Genomic DNA, 17,835 nt, shown 5'->3' with positions numbered 1-17,835 from the left:
TCGTTTACTCCCCCTGTCTTTGTTTTTTTTTTACGTTTGTCTGTTGTTGTTGTTTTTGTTTTATTTTTATTATATTTTTATTTTTTGTGAATTAATTATATATTAATGTATACATCAATGGGTATACATACATTGTTTTTTGGCAAATACAATGCCCGCTAACGTGGTGGTCCCCTCACCCTCCTTCCTCTGGGATGTCGCTGTCGATGGGTAAAAGGATTGTAGGCATTGCCATGGCGCACAAAATTCTCTAAGATTTCATGTCTGTGTCTTTGTGTTTGTGTGTGTGTGGGTGTCTAGGGAGAGGGAGAGGTAGAGGGAGAGTGGTAAAAAGAAAGAAGGAAGCAGATATTGGATGCGTATTGACGAGAAGAGTAAAAAAGGCATTTGTCACGTAACCACAGCATCTGTCCTTCATCAGGCTTCTCCGCAGATCATATCCCTATATCCCTCTCTTTTTCTTTCTTCTATTGTTGCACATGCACAAAAAAATAAATAAAAGAGAAGCATCATTGTAAAAACAAAACAAAAAGTTATAATCCACAAATAATTACTTGTTAGCAGCCACAACATCGTAATCTACTCATCGGTATTCAACGCAAACGTTACCGGACGGGAGGAAGAAAGAAAATGACTGAAGGGAAAAAAGTAACCATCAAGATTGGCATCAATGGATTTGGCCGCATCGGCCGAATGGTCTTCCGCGCCGCGCAACACCGCAACGACATTGAGATTGTTGGCATTAACGATCTGCTGGACGCGGATTACATGGCGTACATGCTGAAGTATGACTCCACGCACGGTCGCTACGGCGGCATGGTGGAGGTGCGGGAAGGCGCTCTCGTCGTCAACGGCAAGAAGATCCGCGTGACAAGTGAGCGCGATCCCGCCAATCTTAAGTGGAATGAGGTCGGCGCGGTGGTCGTGGTCGAGTCGACAGGTCTCTTCCTCACCGATGAGACCGCCCGCAAGCACATTCAGGCCGGCGCAAAGAAGGTCGTCATGACAGGCCCGCCAAAGGACGACACGCCCATGTTTGTCATGGGTGTGAACAACACGATGTACAAAGGACAGGAAATCGTCTCCAACGCCTCGTGCACAACGAACTGCCTTGCGCCGCTTGCGAAGATTATTCATGAGAAATTTGGCATCGTTGAGGGTCTCATGACGACAGTGCATGCCACCACGGCAACACAAAAAACAGTGGATGGTCCGTCGCAGAAAGACTGGCGCGGAGGTCGCGGTGCGGCGCAGAACATCATTCCGTCCGCCACCGGAGCAGCCAAGGCGGTTGGGAAGGTTATTCCCGCGCTGAACGGCAGGCTGACCGGCATGGCGTTCCGTGTGCCGACTCCCAACGTGTCGGTTGTCGACCTCACCGCGCGCCTGGAGAGGCCAGCGACATACGAGCAGATCTGCTCCGCCATCAAGGCAGCCTCTGAAGGGGAGCTGAAAGGCATTCTTGGCTACACGGAGGACGAGGTTGTTTCCACTGACATGAATGGCGTCACGCTGACGTCAGTATTTGACGTCAAGGCCGGTATTTCCCTCAACAATCACTTTGTGAAGCTCATCTCCTGGTACGACAACGAGACTGGGTATTCCCACAAAGTGCTGGACCTCGTTGCCTACATCTCAGCACACTGAAGCAGCGGCCGGAGGGAAAATTTCAAAAGGAAATAACAACGGGTTTGGCGGGGGTGCCAGGAAATGAATGCAAATAAGAAGGGAAAAAAATGTATATGCGAGCAATGAGAGTCATTTAAATGCAAAACGAAGGTTCAAAAACAAGGATCATACTTTGGTTGCTGACCTGCCACAACGGGGTGGATGAAGAGGGCAATGGACGTGTACTGCGTGTGCGCTTGAAGCTGTTAGAGGCCTCTATTTTTGTTATTTTATTTGGCTTGGGTCTCTTTGGTGTGTCCTTTGTTGCTCATCTGTGGCCGTAAACTGAGTTATGTGATTGTGGTTGAGCGGGTGTTGTGCGCAAGTGGAATGGGCGGTCTTTCCGCACCGCCAGGGGTCAGCTGCGTGTGCGATCACCCACGCACTCCCCGCTAATGATCTCGCACTGCGGCAGCACGTGATGAGGAGCTTCTTATGTATGTAACTCGGGAAATCTGAGTGTGTCACTGAAGAGCCAACGGAGAAATCGTTAGATAGTGACGCTGATGCCGCCCAGCCCAACCGCCTCCACGAGACCGTGCCCGCCATCCCCTTTAATAGCGAGCGGACCCTCAGTGCGTCACCGCGAGCCGCTTGTCTACACCGGGGGGAGAGAAGTGAGGTGGGAGAGAAGAGGACAGCAAGGATGTCTGCCGCCGCTGTGCACACACCGACACACACACACACACAAATAGTGCCTGTTCCGCTCCGTACTTGACGTTTCTGTGCCTTTTTGTTTCACATTGCGATATCTGTTTGTTGATGTGTTGTTACGCTTTTTTTGTTTGCACCGACTTCCCCTGCTTCCGTGCGGTATTCCTCCGTGGCATTTGGGTGTTGTGCAAAGGTTAGGTTTAGAGAAGCATCAGTGCAACCCGTAACTGTGGAAAGTAAATAAAACAATAAAAACATCGATAAAACGCAAAATGAGCTCGTGGGATGTTTCCATGTCGAACCATGCGGGTCTCGTGTTCAACCCCATTCGCACCGTTTCGGACAACGCGAAACCGTCGCCGTCTCCGAAGCCGATTATTAAGCTCTCCGTCGGTGACCCGACGCTGGACAAGAACCTTCTCACGTCGGCAGCCCAAATCAAGAAGCTGAAGGAGGCGATCGACTCACAGGAGTGCAACGGCTACTTCCCGACGGTGGGCTCCCCAGAAGCCCGCGAAGCTGTCGCGACATGGTGGCGCAACTCGTTTGTCCACAAGGAAGAACTGAAGAGCACGATCGTGAAGGATAACGTGGTGCTCTGCTCTGGCGGGTCGCATGGCATTCTGATGGCCATCACGGCGATCTGTGACGCGGGTGACTACGCCCTGGTGCCCCAGCCGGGCTTCCCCCACTACGAGACGGTGTGCAAGGCGTACGGCATCGGCATGCACTTTTACAATTGTCGGCCGGAGAACGACTGGGAGGCCGACCTTGACGAGATCCGGAGGCTCAAGGACGATAAGACGAAGCTGCTCATTGTAACGAACCCGTCCAACCCGTGCGGCAGCAACTTCAGCCGCAAACACGTCGAGGACATTGTGCGGCTTGCCGAGGAACTGCGTCTGCCCCTCTTTTCGGACGAGATCTACGCTGGCATGGTCTTCAAGGGCAAGGATCCAAACGCGACCTTCACGTCTGTGGCTGACTTTGAGACCACGGTGCCGCGCGTGATTTTGGGTGGCACTGCGAAGAACCTCGTTGTTCCCGGGTGGCGGCTGGGATGGCTGCTCTACGTGGATCCACACGGCAACGGCCCCAGCTTCCTGGATGGTCTGAAGCGCGTGGGGATGTTGGTCTGTGGGCCATGCACGGTTGTCCAGGCAGCCCTTGGCGAGGCCCTCCTCAACACTCCGCAGGAGCACCTTGATCAGATCGTTGCCAAAATCGAGGAAAGCGCCATGTACCTGTACAATCACATTGGTGAGTGTATCGGCCTGGCTCCGACGATGCCGCGGGGAGCAATGTACTTGATGTCGAGGATTGATTTGGAGAAGTACAGAGACATCAAGACCGACGTGGAGTTCTTCGAGAAGCTGCTCGAGGAGGAAAACGTGCAGGTGCTGCCTGGAACCATCTTCCATGCACCAGGCTTCACGCGGTTAACGACGACGCGGCCCGTTGAGGTATACCGTGAGGCTGTTGAGCGCATCAAGGCGTTCTGCCAGCGTCACGCGGCCGTTTAGCCGCAGAGGGTTCATTCCGCGACCGGCGTCAGGCAACACGACGCATCCAAGGCGTAATTAGTGTTTTCCATCATCCATTTATTTAATGAAATCATTTACCTGGTTAATTTTATCTGCGGTAGGGCGGGGGTATGCGTATGTGTGGACGGGAGTACTGTTTAACACTGCGGCTTTTGTGTTCTTTTTTTGTTTTGTTTTGTTTTTGTGTGGGGAATGGGCTTTACTGGTCCGTTGAGCAATCGTGGTAAGAAGTAAAAGAAAAAAAAACGTCGAATCTCTTTTGGTTTAACATCTTTTTTTTTTTTTTTTTTTTTGGGTTTTATTTTATTCCTTATGATGTGGGGGGGGGGGGGCATTTTTGTCCTCTTACCATTTTCCTGCTTGACATGCCGCCTCTTTTGGTCCCGGATCGCTGCCCGTCCGTGCGCCCGAGTGTGTGGCATTCCAATCTTTTCCTTCCTCCTTTCCCTTCGCTGTTTTTTTTTTTGTTTTTTTTTTTTTTTGTGGACCCACAGTCTGTCCCGCAAGGAATTGTTGTAATGGCTTATTGATTTGGCAGCACGTGCCCTGTAAGGCGTGCCCCCAGACCTCGTGGTGCTGTGCCGTGCCCCAGCAAGACGCAGCTGGTCCGGGCGCTGGTTTTGATGCCGTCAGCCCCGCGCCAACAACGACGACCCCGTGAGGGAAACATTGCTGGCTCCTGGCTTCCCCCGACAATACGGAGCAATTGACCCTGGCACCACGCTGAGGCGGCCGGAGGGAAAATTCCGAAAGGAAATAACAACGGGTTTGGCGGGGGTGCCAGGAAATGAAGGCAAATAAGAAGGGAAAAAATTGTATATGCGAGCAATGAGAGTCATTTAAATGCAAAACGAAGGTTCAAAAACAAGGATCATACTTTGGTTGCTGACCTGCCACAACGGGGTGGATGAAGAGGGCAATGGACGTGTACTGCGTGTGCGCTTGAAGCTGTTAGAGGCCTCTATTTTTGTTATTTTATTTGGCTTGGGTCTCTTTGGTGTGTCCTTTGTTGCTCATCTGTGGCCGTAAACTGAGTTATGTGATTGTGGTTGAGCGGGTGTTGTGCGCAAGTGGAATGGGCGGTCTTTCCGCACCGCCAGGGGTCAGCTGCGTGTGCGATCACCCACGCACTCCCCGCTAATGATCTCGCACTGCGGCAGCACGTGATGAGGAGCTTCTTATGTATGTAACTCGGGAAATCTGAGTGTGTCGCTGAAGAGCCAACGGAGAAATCGTTAGATAGTGACGCTGATGCCGCCCAGCCCAACCGCCTCCACGAGACCGTGCCCGCCATCCCCTTTAATAGCGAGCGGACCCTCAGTGCGTCACCGCGAGCCGCTTGTCTACACCGGGGGAGAGAGAAGTGAGGTGGGAGAGAAGAGGACAGCGAGGATGTCTGCCGCCGCTGTGCACACACCGACACACACACACACACAACTAGTGCCTGTTCCGCTCCGTACTTGACGTTTCTGTGCCTTTTTGTTTCACATTGCGATATCTGTTTGTTGATGTGTTGTTACGCTTTTTTTGTTTGCACCGACTTCCCCTGCTTCCGTGCGGTATTCCTCCGTGGCATTTGGGTGTTGTGCAAAGGTTAGGTTTAGAGAAGCATCAGTGCAACCCGTAACTGTGGAAAGTAAATAAAACAATAAAAACATCGATAAAACGCAAAATGAGCTCGTGGGATGTTTCCATGTCGAACCATGCGGGTCTCGTGTTCAACCCCATTCGCACCGTTTCGGACAACGCGAAACCGTCGCCGTCTCCGAAGCCGATTATTAAGCTCTCCGTCGGTGACCCGACGCTGGACAAGAACCTTCTCACGTCGGCAGCCCAAATCAAGAAGCTGAAGGAGGCGATCGACTCACAGGAGTGCAACGGCTACTTCCCGACGGTGGGCTCCCCAGAAGCCCGCGAAGCTGTCGCGACATGGTGGCGCAACTCGTTTGTCCACAAGGAAGAACTGAAGAGCACGATCGTGAAGGATAACGTGGTGCTCTGCTCTGGCGGGTCGCATGGCATTCTGATGGCCATCACGGCGATCTGTGACGCGGGTGACTACGCCCTGGTGCCCCAGCCGGGCTTCCCCCACTACGAGACGGTGTGCAAGGCGTACGGCATCGGCATGCACTTTTACAATTGTCGGCCGGAGAACGACTGGGAGGCCGACCTTGACGAGATCCGGAGGCTCAAGGACGATAAGACGAAGCTGCTCATTGTAACGAACCCGTCCAACCCGTGCGGCAGCAACTTCAGCCGCAAACACGTCGAGGACATTGTGCGGCTTGCCGAGGAACTGCGTCTGCCCCTCTTTTCGGACGAGATCTACGCTGGCATGGTCTTCAAGGGCAAGGATCCAAACGCGACCTTCACGTCTGTGGCTGACTTTGAGACCACGGTGCCGCGCGTGATTTTGGGTGGCACTGCGAAGAACCTCGTTGTTCCCGGGTGGCGGCTGGGATGGCTGCTCTACGTGGATCCACACGGCAACGGCCCCAGCTTCCTGGATGGTCTGAAGCGCGTGGGGATGTTGGTCTGTGGGCCATGCACGGTTGTCCAGGCAGCCCTTGGCGAGGCCCTCCTCAACACTCCGCAGGAGCACCTTGATCAGATCGTTGCCAAAATCGAGGAAAGCGCCATGTACCTGTACAATCACATTGGTGAGTGTATCGGCCTGGCTCCGACGATGCCGCGGGGAGCAATGTACTTGATGTCGAGGATTGATTTGGAGAAGTACAGAGACATCAAGACCGACGTGGAGTTCTTCGAGAAGCTGCTCGAGGAGGAAAACGTGCAGGTGCTGCCTGGAACCATCTTCCATGCACCAGGCTTCACGCGGTTAACGACGACGCGGCCCGTTGAGGTATACCGTGAGGCTGTTGAGCGCATCAAGGCGTTCTGCCAGCGTCACGCGGCCGTTTAGCCGCAGAGGGTTCATTCCGCGACCGGCGTCAGGCAACACGACGCATCCAAGGCGTAATTAGTGTTTTCCATCATCCATTTATTTAATGAAATCATTTACCTGGTTAATTTTATCTGCGGTAGGGCGGGGGTATGCGTATGTGTGGACGGGAGTACTGTTTAACACTGCGGCTTTTGTGTTCTTTTTTTGTTTTGTTTTGTTTTTGTGTGGGGAATGGGCTTTACTGGTCCGTTGAGCAATCATGGTAAGAAAAGAAAAAAAAAAAACGTCGAATCTCTTTTAGTTTAACATCTTTTTTTTTTTTTTTTTGGGTTTTATTTTATTTCTTATGATGTGAGAGGCCCATTTTTGTCCTCTTACCATTTTCCTGCTTGACATGCCGCCTCTTTTGGTTCCGGATCGCTGCCCGTCCGTGCGCCCGCGTGTGCGGCATTCCCGTCCTTTCTTTCCTCCTTTCCCTTCGCTTTTTTTTTTGTTTGTGGACCCACAGTCTGTCTCTCAAGGAATTGTTGTAATGGCTTATTGATTTGGCAGCACGTGCCCTGTAAGGCGTGCCCCCAGACCTCATGGTGCTGTGCCGTGCCCCAGCAAGACACAGCTGGTCCGGGCGCTGGTTTTGATGCCGTCAGCCCCGCGCCAACAACGACGACCCCGTGAGGGAAACATTGCTGGCTCCTGGCTTCCCCCGACAATACGGAGCAATTGACCCTGGCACCGCGCTGAGGCGGCCGGAGGGAAAATTCCGAAAGGAAATAACAACGGGTTTGGCGGGAGTGCCAGGAAATGAATGCAAATAAGAAGGGAAAAAAATGTATATGCGAGCAATGAGAGTCATTTAAATGCAAAACGAAGGTTCAAAAACAAGGATCATACTTTGGTTGCTGACCTGCCACAACGGGGTGGATGAAGAGGGCAATGGACGTGTACTGCGTGTGCGCTTGAAGCTGTTAGAGGCCTCTATTTTTGTTATTTTATTTGGCTTGGGTCTCTTTGGTGTGTCCTTTGTTGCTCATCTGTGGCCGTAAACTGAGTTATGTGATTGTGGTTGAGCGGGTGTTGTGCGCAAGTGGAATGGGCGGTCTTTCCGCACCGCCAGGGGTCAGCTGCGTGTGCGATCACCCACGCACTCCCCGCTAATGATCTCGCACTGCGGCAGCACGTGATGAGGAGCTTCTTATGTATGTAACTCGGGAAATCTGAGTGTGTCACTGAAGAGCCAACGGAGAAATCGTTAGATAGTGACGCTGATGCCGCCCAGCCCAACCGCCTCCACGAGACCGTGCCCGCCATCCCCTTTAATAGCGAGCGGACCCTCAGTGCGTCACCGCGAGCCGCTTGTCTACACCGGGGGAGAGAGAAGTGAGGTGGGAGAGAAGAGGACAGCGAGGATGTCTGCCGCCGCTGTGCACACACCGACACACACACACACACAACTAGTGCCTGTTCCGCTCCGTACTTGACGTTTCTGTGCCTTTTTGTTTCACATTGCGATATCTGTTTGTTGATGTGTTGTTACGCTTTTTTTGTTTGCACCGACTTCCCCTGCTTCCGTGCGGTATTCCTCCGTGGCATTTGGGTGTTGTGCAAAGGTTAGGTTTAGAGAAGCATCAGTGCAACCCGTAACTGTGGAAAGTAAATAAAACAATAAAAACATCGATAAAACGCAAAATGAGCTCGTGGGACGTTTCCATGTCGAACCATGCGGGTCTCGTGTTCAACCCCATTCGCACCGTTTCGGACAACGCGAAACCGTCGCCGTCTCCGAAGCCGATTATTAAGCTCTCCGTCGGTGACCCGACGCTGGACAAGAACCTTCTCACGTCGGCAGCCCAAATCAAGAAGCTGAAGGAGGCGATCGACTCACAGGAGTGCAACGGCTACTTCCCGACGGTGGGCTCCCCAGAAGCCCGCGAAGCTGTCGCGACATGGTGGCGCAACTCGTTTGTCCACAAGGAAGAACTGAAGAGCACGATCGTGAAGGATAACGTGGTGCTCTGCTCTGGCGGGTCGCATGGCATTCTGATGGCCATCACGGCGATCTGTGACGCGGGTGACTACGCCCTGGTGCCCCAGCCGGGCTTCCCCCACTACGAGACGGTGTGCAAGGCGTACGGCATCGGCATGCACTTTTACAATTGTCGGCCGGAGAACGACTGGGAGGCCGACCTTGACGAGATCCGGAGGCTCAAGGACGATAAGACGAAGCTGCTCATTGTAACGAACCCGTCCAACCCGTGCGGCAGCAACTTCAGCCGCAAACACGTCGAGGACATTGTGCGGCTTGCCGAGGAACTGCGTCTGCCCCTCTTTTCGGACGAGATCTACGCTGGCATGGTCTTCAAGGGCAAGGATCCAAACGCGACCTTCACGTCTGTGGCTGACTTTGAGACCACGGTGCCGCGCGTGATTTTGGGTGGCACTGCGAAGAACCTCGTTGTTCCCGGGTGGCGGCTGGGATGGCTGCTCTACGTGGATCCACACGGCAACGGCCCCAGCTTCCTGGATGGTCTGAAGCGCGTGGGGATGTTGGTCTGTGGGCCATGCACGGTTGTCCAGGCAGCCCTTGGCGAGGCCCTCCTCAACACTCCGCAGGAGCACCTTGATCAGATCGTTGCCAAAATCGAGGAAAGCGCCATGTACCTGTACAATCACATTGGTGAGTGTATCGGCCTGGCTCCGACGATGCCGCGGGGAGCAATGTACTTGATGTCGAGGATTGATTTGGAGAAGTACAGAGACATCAAGACCGACGTGGAGTTCTTCGAGAAGCTGCTCGAGGAGGAAAACGTGCAGGTGCTGCCTGGAACCATCTTCCATGCACCAGGCTTCACGCGGTTAACGACGACGCGGCCCGTTGAGGTATACCGTGAGGCTGTTGAGCGCATCAAGGCGTTCTGCCAGCGTCACGCGGCCGTTTAGCCGCAGAGGGTTCATTCCGCGACCGGCGTCAGGCAACACGACGCATCCAAGGCGTAATTAGTGTTTTCCATCATCCATTTATTTAATGAAATCATTTACCTGGTTAATTTTATCTGCGGTAGGGCGGGGGTATGCGTATGTGTGGACGGGAGTACTGTTTAACACTGCGGCTTTTGTGTTCTTTTTTTGTTTTGTTTTGTTTTTGTGTGGGGAATGGGCTTTACTGGTTCGTTGAGCAATCATGGTAAGAAAAGAAAAAAAAAAAACGTCGAATCTCTTTTAGTTTAACATCTTTTTTTTTTTTTTTTTGGGTTTTATTTTATTTCTTATGATGTGAGAGGCCCATTTTTGTCCTCTTACCATTTTCCTGCTTGACATGCCGCCTCTTTTGGTTCCGGATCGCTGCCCGTCCGTGCGCCCGCGTGTGCGGCATTCCCGTCCTTTCTTTCCTCCTTTCCCTTCGCTTTTTTTTTTGTTTGTGGACCCACAGTCTGTCTCTCAAGGAATTGTTGTAATGGCTTATTCATTTGGCGATTTGAGGTGTTCAAAACGTGCTGAACGTTGTCAAAACAAACTGAAGTCTTTTGTGTCTGAGTTGCTCAGCGCCTCAGCTGCTGGTTCATCTGGAAAGGGTTTAATTTCGCTTGCGGTTGGAGATCCCGCGCTTGATGGTAATTTTCTTCCGCCGCCAATTCTGACGTCGAATTTTGTTAAGTGCGCGAAATCCAATATCTGCAATGGATATTGCCCATGTTTTGGGCTTAATGAGACGTGTAAGTCCATTGGAAAGTACTGGAAGACGAATTTCGCCCCGTCTATGAAGGGAGAAGTCGCTGCTGACCATGTCATTGTGGCGTCGGGTTCCTCAGATGCGTTGTCGATGTGTTTTGGTGCCTTGTGCGACGATGGTGATAATATTTTGCTTCCGGCACCCTTTTTTGCACACTACGATACCATTTGTTCTTACTATAACATTCAAACGAGGTTTTATCACTGCAATCATGAGAAGAACTGGGAGATTGACTTTGACCACCTGCGGAGCCTCGTTGACGGCAGGACGAAGGCGATTCTGATGAACAATCCGTCGAACCCGTGCGGCAGTAACTTTTCACGACAACACATTGCGGACCTCATTCGTGTTTGCGAGGAACTTCACCTCCCGTTGATCGCGGATGAAATCTACGCGGGCCTGGTGTTTTCAGGCGAGAAGTTCACCTCCGTGGCGGACTTTGACACGCCGGTGCCTCTTTTTGTTGTGAGTGGTCTCTCCAAACGGTTCAACGTGCCAGGGTATCGCTTTGGCTGGGTGGTTGTGGTGGATCGGGATGGTTACGGCGCAAAACTACTGAAAGGGGTGCGAAAACTGGCCACCCGTACTCTGATGCCCAACTCGCTCTTGCAACATGCTGTCGTGAGTGCCCTTGAGGAGACGCCACAGAGTTTTTTTGAGGACTGTGCGAATCGCATGGAGGCGGGGGCGATGGTGCTTTACAACGGCCTCAAGGACTGTCCCGGGCTGAAGTTGGTGCGGCCACGTGGTTCGATGTTTATGTCTGTCGTTCTCGCCTTTGAGGAATTGGACTGCAGCGTACGGTCGGACGTGGAGTTTTCCAGGAGGCTTGCGGAGGAGGAAAATGTTCACGTATTCCCGGGCGAGCCTTTTAATATGCCAGGAGCTTTGCGGATAACTATTTCTCGATCCTTGCCAATGTTACACGAAGCTGTCCAGCGCATTCAATCCTTTTGTGAGAGGCATCGGCGCGCCTAGTGAGAAAATGAATTGGTTGCGATGCTGTGGTATAGAGAGGACTATGAAAGCAGTTAAAGTTAGCAGATGTTAGGGTAATCCTTTCCAAAAAACTTTTGTTTTTATTTTTTAGTTATTTATTTTTATTTTTTTCTTTTTACCATAACGGTAATGGGGAATGGGTGTTGCCTGTGGATGAAGAGCTCGCAAATACATGTACTCCCTTTCTCGCCCGCTCATTTTATTTTTATAACAAAAAAGAAAAAAAGAATTAAATGTTGTTTTCGTTCTATTATTGGTGTTGTAATTGCGTGCGCGTCTGTTTGTCTTTTTGGTTATTGTTTGTTGTTTGTTTTTTGTTTTTTGTTGTTGTTTTCTTTTTGGTTGATATTGTGTGCACATTACAAATGCGGTGCATTGAAGCAGGTGAATGATGTTATTCCATGCGGGGAGACGGGGTGCCTCACGGAGGAGAATCTCGTTGACTGATGGAAGGGGTTTTAAGTGTCGTTGCCATTATGTCTAATTGTGTTGTTGTTTATTTGTTTGTTTGTTTGTTTGTGGGGGCAAGGGCGGGCTTTTAGGGCAAAGTGGCTCTAGGGCTCTGCAGGTATCTCTAAGAGCACCAGCAGTGGGGAAGCCAAAACTATTCTTATGGTTCCGGGGGCGGTGCGCCGTTTAAATGACCCGGCGCTCTTATTCCTCACTCAATAAGCGTTGGGTGTTTACCGAACCGCCGGGGATCGGTCGAGGACTGCAAGAAGAAGGCCGGGATTATGTTGCCGTTGTGACGCAGGCCTGTGCACCAAACTTCACTGACACGACGGCGCATGATGCATATGAGAGGAGCCGACGCTTTATTGTGAGGCTCAAGCAGAAGGATGCTGGGCGGGGAATCCGCGAAACGGAGGCGGTGGTTTCCCTCCCGGCCTCGGTGGACTTTGGACTGGAGGAGGATTACGCAATGCCGGATGAAAATTGCTCTCTGCTTTTCAGGAAAAAAAAGAAAAAAAAACAGGTGCGTTGATGTGAAATTTTTCTGCCGTCGTTATTTATAAATTTATAAGAATGTTTTTTTGTTGTTGTTTTTTTTGCTTCTGTTTGTTTGTTTATCCCTCCTTTTTTATATTTTTTTATTTCCGCATGAACGTTGATTGTATCATCCCGCAACTTTCATGTGTCATGTGTGCCCGCCATTCTCCACTCACTCCGCTTCTTTTTGTTGTTGTTTTAATTGTCCCCCCTCCCTAAAAAAAAAAAAAAAAAAAAAGGGACGGAGGGATGCCGCACGCTGCGCCCAAAACGGATGGGCGAAACACAGTTGGATTGAGAGCAGGCAAGACACCCGTTAAGATTTGTCTCGAACCGACGCCGCTGCAGATGGCACCTCTCGTGCCGAAGTGTATGGTGCAGCATGAGTGGGAACTGCCATGCAGACCGCACGCAGAAAAGGACATCACGGCGACTGTAGACGGAGAGTTTGTTGTGCCCCTACGCTTTCACGATGTACTTCTGGAGCGGCGTCTTGGCAGCAAATTGAGCAGGCGGAGATGTGTCACGGTGCGGTTTGTTCCCGTTATGTGGGACGCGGGGAGTATACTTCGACTGAAGTTTGAAAAATTGACTTCCGCGAACAGTTGCTTCTCTTTTGTCTAAAGAAAAATTGTCACTTGTGATCTTTTGTGTGTGTGTGGGTGGGGGGAAGGGAGGGAAAGGCGTCTATCACGCTGACACAAACAAGCTCTTGCTGTCTCTCTTTATTTCTGTGCCCGTGCTTCAGGATGTGAATGCGCATGCGTGGATTTTCTGGGTGCATCTCAGGCTGTGGGGCTTCCTTTACTCCTCCTCTTCTTTTTTAATAGCTTAGGCCCCTTCCCGCTCGTCCAGATAACAAAAGGGGAGGGTGTGACGGAGGCGTGGAGCTCCCTGCTGGAGAAAAAGGAACCGTGACGAGCCGGCCATATTTGGGCGCTTGTGTCTGATTCCCAGTTGAGACATTGTCTTACTTTTTGTTGTTGTTTTGTGTTTCCCTGTCGTCCGTTCATTGTCGAGCTTCTGTTGTTCCCCGGCGGCATATATATATATATATTGCGTGGGCGTGATGTGGGCGGAAGACCATGTGCTTCTGAGTAATATGTTGCGGAGCATCCAAACGACCAGGGCAAAGGAGGAGGGGAAAGAAATGAAAACGATGGCAACAATGACTGTGCAAGACGACGAAAAGGACGCGGTCGTGGAGGATTCGTACGGTCGTGTGTGGGATCGACTGTGGACCGTGTGTCGGAATTTCTCTGTGTGGGGATCAAAACTTGCCTTCTCCCTCGCAGGGGAGCAGCGAGTGAATGAAGAGGACCTCTCTTCGCAGGCGCCGCGGTATGCCGAGTGTATACTGGAATAAAATAAAAGAAGATACAAGGAAAAGTTGTTTCAATCTGTTTGAAACAGGCCTGGCATTAAGAAGGGGAGGCGTTCTGCTCCTTTTCATCCCCTTTAAAACATACACACACACAAAAAAAAAAAAAAAAACTGATTTTATTTTACTTATACTTTGCTTTGTTGTTTTTGTTAGCCTTGGTCGGTTGTTGGGCTTTCTTCCTCTTTTAGTATTATTATTATTATTATTGTGCGTGTTGCCTTTTGGTCTCTCAATGTAAGACGAAAAGGAAATGAAGTAAAATGGTCGATGTTCTCACCTGCCGAGGCATTTGTCTCAATGATAATAATTATAATAATAACTTTATTTGTGTTTTTTGTTCTGTTTTTTTTTTTTTTTTTTTTTTTTTGGCCGTGTCCGTTTCTCCACTCTGAAGAAAAAGAAGGAGGGGGGGGGAATGTATACGTGCAAGTTGGATGTATATTTTTTCAGCACAAAACAAAAATGCGGTTGTTGTGTGTGTATGTATGTAAATTTCTCTCTTCCTCTTTCTCTCTCTCTCTCTGTTGTTGGGGACTTCCTTTTTTTGGGTGTTGGTTTCTTGTCCATTTCTCTCTTCGTGTGGGTTGTCATTGAATGCGCCTGTTCCCATCTTCTTTCTGCTGTTTAACCTTTCGGCGCGGCCACAGAACTGAGAGTACCCCACCCACCCAAGAAGAAAAAAAAAAAAAAGGCGCAGCAGAGGGAACGGGAGGGGGCGTTGTATGGAAGCGAGGGTAATTAACGTGTATTGACCGCGTTTCTTCTGTCTTTGATTATTTGTGGGTGAGTGTGTTTTCTTGCCCACACATTGGCTAGAGGAGCACGATGTGGAATGTACGAATGCGGACCCTTGCGCTACTGGAAGAGAGTTTTTCGGGAAGTCCTGTTCGCCTCGTTGCCGATGGTCGTAACGACGGTGGTGTGGGAGGCATTGAGAAGTTGAACGGGCATAATGAGGCGTACTTCTGCCCCGTATTTATTCCATCGAAGGCGCGATACCACAGTGAGCGCGGGACAATATCGCTCCTGATACAAGACAAGGTGCCCTTCACGCTTGTCGTGCAGCCAGAGGAGCTCACGTTGTACGAACGGCTGGTGGATCGGTTGGTTAATAAGTGGTGGGGTGATGTGCACAACAATGGCCAGGGCGGTACGGAGGATGGTACAGACGGTGATGAGTTGCGGTTCCTGTTTCCGCGTCATGGGTTGCAACGCAATTCAACCCTCTTGTCGCAGGAGCTGCTCTCCACACGGCCCTGTACGCCTCCACCCCCACCACCCTTGTCACGACGACGAGATGCATCCGATGTTCGGCACCTTGTTAAAATTCATGCATTGCCGCTTTCCGATCAGGGCGTCTCTTATGTGCGGAATTACATTTTGACTGAACTTGTTCCGAGAGCTTTGGCGACATCTTTACCCTCTTCTTCCTCCGCGCCGCGGGCAGCACAGTGGTTTTGGGTAATGGACGACGACATTCAACGGTTCTATATGGCGTGGGATGAAAAGAACCATGTCATCACTCCCCGCGAACTCTTCACTGAGGTCTACAGTCGCATTCAAGAGTTACATGGTAACATCTGCGACATGAATGGCATCGCTATCTTTTCGCTAGAATACCCCCGTTTTGCCTACACTTATGGTGATAGCGACGTTGCTTTGAACAGCTACAACAACATTGCCTCACTGTTTCGTTACGACCTATTGCCACCCGACTGCAAGTACCGGTTCCGTATCCGAGAGGACTATGACTACACGCTGCAACTTATAAATCACGGGATGATGACTGCGCGGTTCCGTAATCTTTCCTTTGAGGTGCCTGGAATGGCCGAGATGGCGGGGGGTATGACGGACTACTACAAGACCCAGAAGGAAGATATCAGATTGCAGAACAAGTTGTTTCTCGAGACTTGGCCGGCCGTGGCACAGGAATGCATCAAGGGAAAGGGGGCATTGCAGCGAGAAGACATACGTGTCCGGTGGGATCTCCTTCACCCAAAAAGGAACCCTGACCCCAGTGCCACTTTGCGGTGCCGCACGCCGATGCAGAAGAAGGCACATAAGCCTTTGTCCAATGGCATTGATGAAACTGAGTCGATGGCGAAAAACGGCTGTGAGAATACAACAACAATTGGAATGAGCACAAGAAATTTGAAGGACAAGAGGACTCGGTCGTCGGAGGCGGCGCGAGGGGCGAATAAGCAGAGAAAAGAGAAGCAGAAGCAGAAAATGACGCTGAAGAGAAACACCAGTTTAAATGGGAAAGAAGAAGAAGCGAGGAGGAAGAGGGTAAATTGTGGAATCAAGCGACAACCACCAGAGTGGAAGGGCTACGCCCTCGAAAGGTGGAGGTATCTTACAGTTCATGAGGCGGAGCGACTCCACTTGCACCTTATTCCATCAGAAAAGTTGCGTGTTGGGCAAACCGTTGCAGTCGTCCCACCAATGTTTGATCAGAACCCCTCTGTTGTGGAAGCGGTACTTGTCGACAAGAGAGTTATGCGAAGGCGCCGATCTGAAAGGAACGGGGAGCAGGGCGCCACGGATGCCAAAAAGGGATCTGAGGTGGATATCGTTGTTGAGTGGTGTGCGGTGGCACGTGGCCTACCTCTCCTGTACGTGACTCGTTGCTACGAACTGCCTATGGAGGGTGTTGATGTCGCCGCGGCCGCCGTGGATGCGTTCTTTGAGAAGGAATGGGAAGAAGAAGAAGAAGAGGAGGATGGTAAGGTAGAGTAAAACAGGAGCAATAAGGTGATGGTGGACAACAGGGTTTCTGTCCGTCCCCAATCACAAAGAAGTAAAGGATGAAATATTAGAGGTGAACCATAGAAACTGGTTGGGTACCGTGTTAATGATAGAGCAACCCAACGAATAATAAACAGCAATAATGATAACAATCATACTACGAATACTAATACAGGGTGTCCTTTACTTCACTGACAAGTCCCCCACCTTTCCCCCATCCATTTCCACCACTATATACGGAATAGATAATGTGGTCGGCAGAATTGGGAAAGGAATGGATCCTTTGTAACGTATATATATATATAATGGTAAGGCACTGACAATAAGATTTGATGTGTGTCTGTATTGATCTTATCTTCCTCTTTTGGGGGGAAGGATGGGGGGGGGGGGGTTGATGTGGGGGTATGTCTGTATACATATATACATATATATATGCATGTATTTATGTACTTTTATTAATATTTTTATTGTATTTTTTGGCCAACTTTGCAGTTCGGAAAGCGAGAAAGAGCGAGTGTATATTTATACATACATATCTGTATATCTTTATCTCTACCTCTCCCCCTTTTTTTTTTTTTTTTTTTTTTTTGGTTGCCTTTTGTTTTGCTTTTTATTTACTCCTGTCATGTCACAGCAACGGGGTATACTCTTTGTGTCTACTCGCGTCTCGTTTTTTTTTTGTTTTGTTTTTTGTTTTTCCTTTTCTTTTTTCATAATTTATTCAAAAGGCATTTGTAGAGAAGATGTGAGTGTCAATAACACAAATAATCTTCGATGATACTAATGCATACATGTGAGGCGAATATGTACTTTTCCCTGTATCTTGATTTGTTTGGTGGCGTGAGCACTCTCGGCCCTGCCGCCTTGGCATCCACCACATCTTCTTGTTTCTGTTATTTTTATTGTTGTTGTTTTATGCGTCCATTTTGTACTTCTTTTTTTTTTTTTTTCCTTTCCTTCTTTTGTTTGTTTGTTTGTTTTTGTTTTTTTGTTTCTTTTTTCAAATTTTGTTTGTTTACCTTCCGGGGTCCTCCCACCCACACAACTACGGCAATACGTGCAACGACTACATTTTATCCGCAGCGGGTGTCCCCTCCCTTGCATTATTTTTGTACTGTTCTTTCCATTGGTTTTTTCTTTTTCTTTTTCTCTGTCTGTCTGTCTGTTGTTGTTGTTTTTTTTTTTTTTTGTTCCGGTTTTTTTTTTTTTTTTTTTT

General features: G+C 50.0%; 6 protein-coding genes and 6 non-coding genes across 12 annotated transcripts, besides 22 other annotated features; all 12 read left to right on the top strand.

The window, feature by feature from the left end:
* Window positions 1-1,272: part of a sequence feature (areas merged during assembly that could not be assigned to a particular haplotype. This can correspond to areas where the two haplotypes were merged or to regions with more than two copies in the genome that were merged during assembly.) that runs on past the window's edge.
* Window positions 15-85: a sequence feature (A-rich).
* Window positions 299-324: a microsatellite.
* On the top strand, window positions 631-1,647 carry Tc00.1047053510187.60 (glyceraldehyde 3-phosphate dehydrogenase, cytosolic, putative; the record flags this gene model as incomplete). The annotated part of the gene is made up of 1 exon (XM_816378.1): window positions 631-1,647. One exon carries the CDS (start codon window positions 631-633, stop codon window positions 1,645-1,647), a length of 1,017 nt encoding a protein of 338 aa, XP_821471.1.
* Window positions 1,273-3,845: a sequence feature (areas not merged during assembly with more than two copies in the genome that could not be assigned to a particular haplotype).
* Tc00.1047053510187.56 lies at window positions 2,088-2,177 on the top strand. Its single transcript, XR_008255665.1, has one exon. It is a non-coding gene; the product is annotated as a C/D small nucleolar RNA (snoRNA), TB10C1C1 (small nucleolar RNA).
* On the top strand, window positions 2,215-2,278 carry Tc00.1047053510187.53. Its single transcript, XR_008255664.1, has one exon. It is a non-coding gene; the product is annotated as an H/ACA snoRNA, TC10C1H1 (small nucleolar RNA).
* Window positions 2,595-3,845, top strand: Tc00.1047053510187.50 (tyrosine aminotransferase; the record flags this gene model as incomplete). Its single annotated transcript, XM_816377.1, has 1 exon — window positions 2,595-3,845. The coding sequence occupies one exon, from the start codon at window positions 2,595-2,597 to the stop codon at window positions 3,843-3,845; it is 1,251 nt and encodes a 416-aa protein (XP_821470.1).
* Window positions 3,846-5,136: a sequence feature (heterozygous, Esmeraldo-like haplotype).
* Window positions 4,139-4,159: a microsatellite.
* Window positions 4,322-4,348: a microsatellite.
* Window positions 5,031-5,120, top strand: Tc00.1047053510187.46. Its single transcript, XR_008255663.1, has one exon. It is a non-coding gene; the product is annotated as a C/D small nucleolar RNA (snoRNA), TB10C1C1 (small nucleolar RNA).
* Window positions 5,137-6,789: a sequence feature (areas not merged during assembly with more than two copies in the genome that could not be assigned to a particular haplotype).
* On the top strand, window positions 5,158-5,224 carry Tc00.1047053510187.43. The gene has a single exon (XR_008255662.1). It is a non-coding gene; the product is annotated as an H/ACA snoRNA, TC10C1H1 (small nucleolar RNA).
* Tc00.1047053510187.40 (tyrosine aminotransferase) lies at window positions 5,539-6,789 on the top strand (the record flags this gene model as incomplete). The annotated part of the gene is made up of 1 exon (XM_816376.1): window positions 5,539-6,789. The coding sequence occupies one exon, from the start codon at window positions 5,539-5,541 to the stop codon at window positions 6,787-6,789; it is 1,251 nt and encodes a 416-aa protein (XP_821469.1).
* Window positions 6,790-17,835: a sequence feature (heterozygous, non-Esmeraldo-like haplotype).
* Tc00.1047053510187.36 lies at window positions 7,950-8,039 on the top strand. The gene has a single exon (XR_008255661.1). It is a non-coding gene; the product is annotated as a C/D small nucleolar RNA (snoRNA), TB10C1C1 (small nucleolar RNA).
* Window positions 8,077-8,143, top strand: Tc00.1047053510187.33. The gene has a single exon (XR_008255660.1). It is a non-coding gene; the product is annotated as an H/ACA snoRNA, TC10C1H1 (small nucleolar RNA).
* On the top strand, window positions 8,458-9,708 carry Tc00.1047053510187.30 (tyrosine aminotransferase; the record flags this gene model as incomplete). Its single annotated transcript, XM_816375.1, has 1 exon — window positions 8,458-9,708. One exon carries the CDS (start codon window positions 8,458-8,460, stop codon window positions 9,706-9,708), a length of 1,251 nt encoding a protein of 416 aa, XP_821468.1.
* Window positions 10,223-11,476, top strand: Tc00.1047053510187.20 (tyrosine aminotransferase, putative; the record flags this gene model as incomplete). The annotated part of the gene is made up of 1 exon (XM_816374.1): window positions 10,223-11,476. The coding sequence occupies one exon, from the start codon at window positions 10,223-10,225 to the stop codon at window positions 11,474-11,476; it is 1,254 nt and encodes a 417-aa protein (XP_821467.1).
* Window positions 11,568-11,612: a microsatellite.
* Window positions 11,734-11,841: a sequence feature (A-rich).
* Window positions 11,990-12,017: a microsatellite.
* Window positions 12,527-12,594: a sequence feature (A-rich).
* Window positions 12,705-12,725: a microsatellite.
* Window positions 14,202-14,238: a microsatellite.
* Window positions 14,366-14,394: a microsatellite.
* Tc00.1047053510187.10 (hypothetical protein, conserved) lies at window positions 14,697-16,610 on the top strand (the record flags this gene model as incomplete). The annotated part of the gene is made up of 1 exon (XM_816373.1): window positions 14,697-16,610. One exon carries the CDS (start codon window positions 14,697-14,699, stop codon window positions 16,608-16,610), a length of 1,914 nt encoding a protein of 637 aa, XP_821466.1.
* Window positions 17,031-17,068: a microsatellite.
* Window positions 17,070-17,097: a sequence feature (AT_rich).
* Window positions 17,185-17,208: a microsatellite.
* Window positions 17,290-17,330: a microsatellite.
* Window positions 17,552-17,620: a sequence feature (A-rich).
* Window positions 17,750-17,835: a sequence feature (A-rich).

Source organism: Trypanosoma cruzi, genomic scaffold (assembly GCF_000209065.1).
Source record: "Trypanosoma cruzi strain CL Brener 1047053516661 genomic scaffold, whole genome shotgun sequence".
Taxonomy (NCBI): domain Eukaryota; phylum Euglenozoa; class Kinetoplastea; order Trypanosomatida; family Trypanosomatidae; genus Trypanosoma; species Trypanosoma cruzi.
The sequence above is the reverse complement of the archived record's forward strand: the minus strand, read 5'-3'. Positions and strand labels throughout refer to the sequence as shown.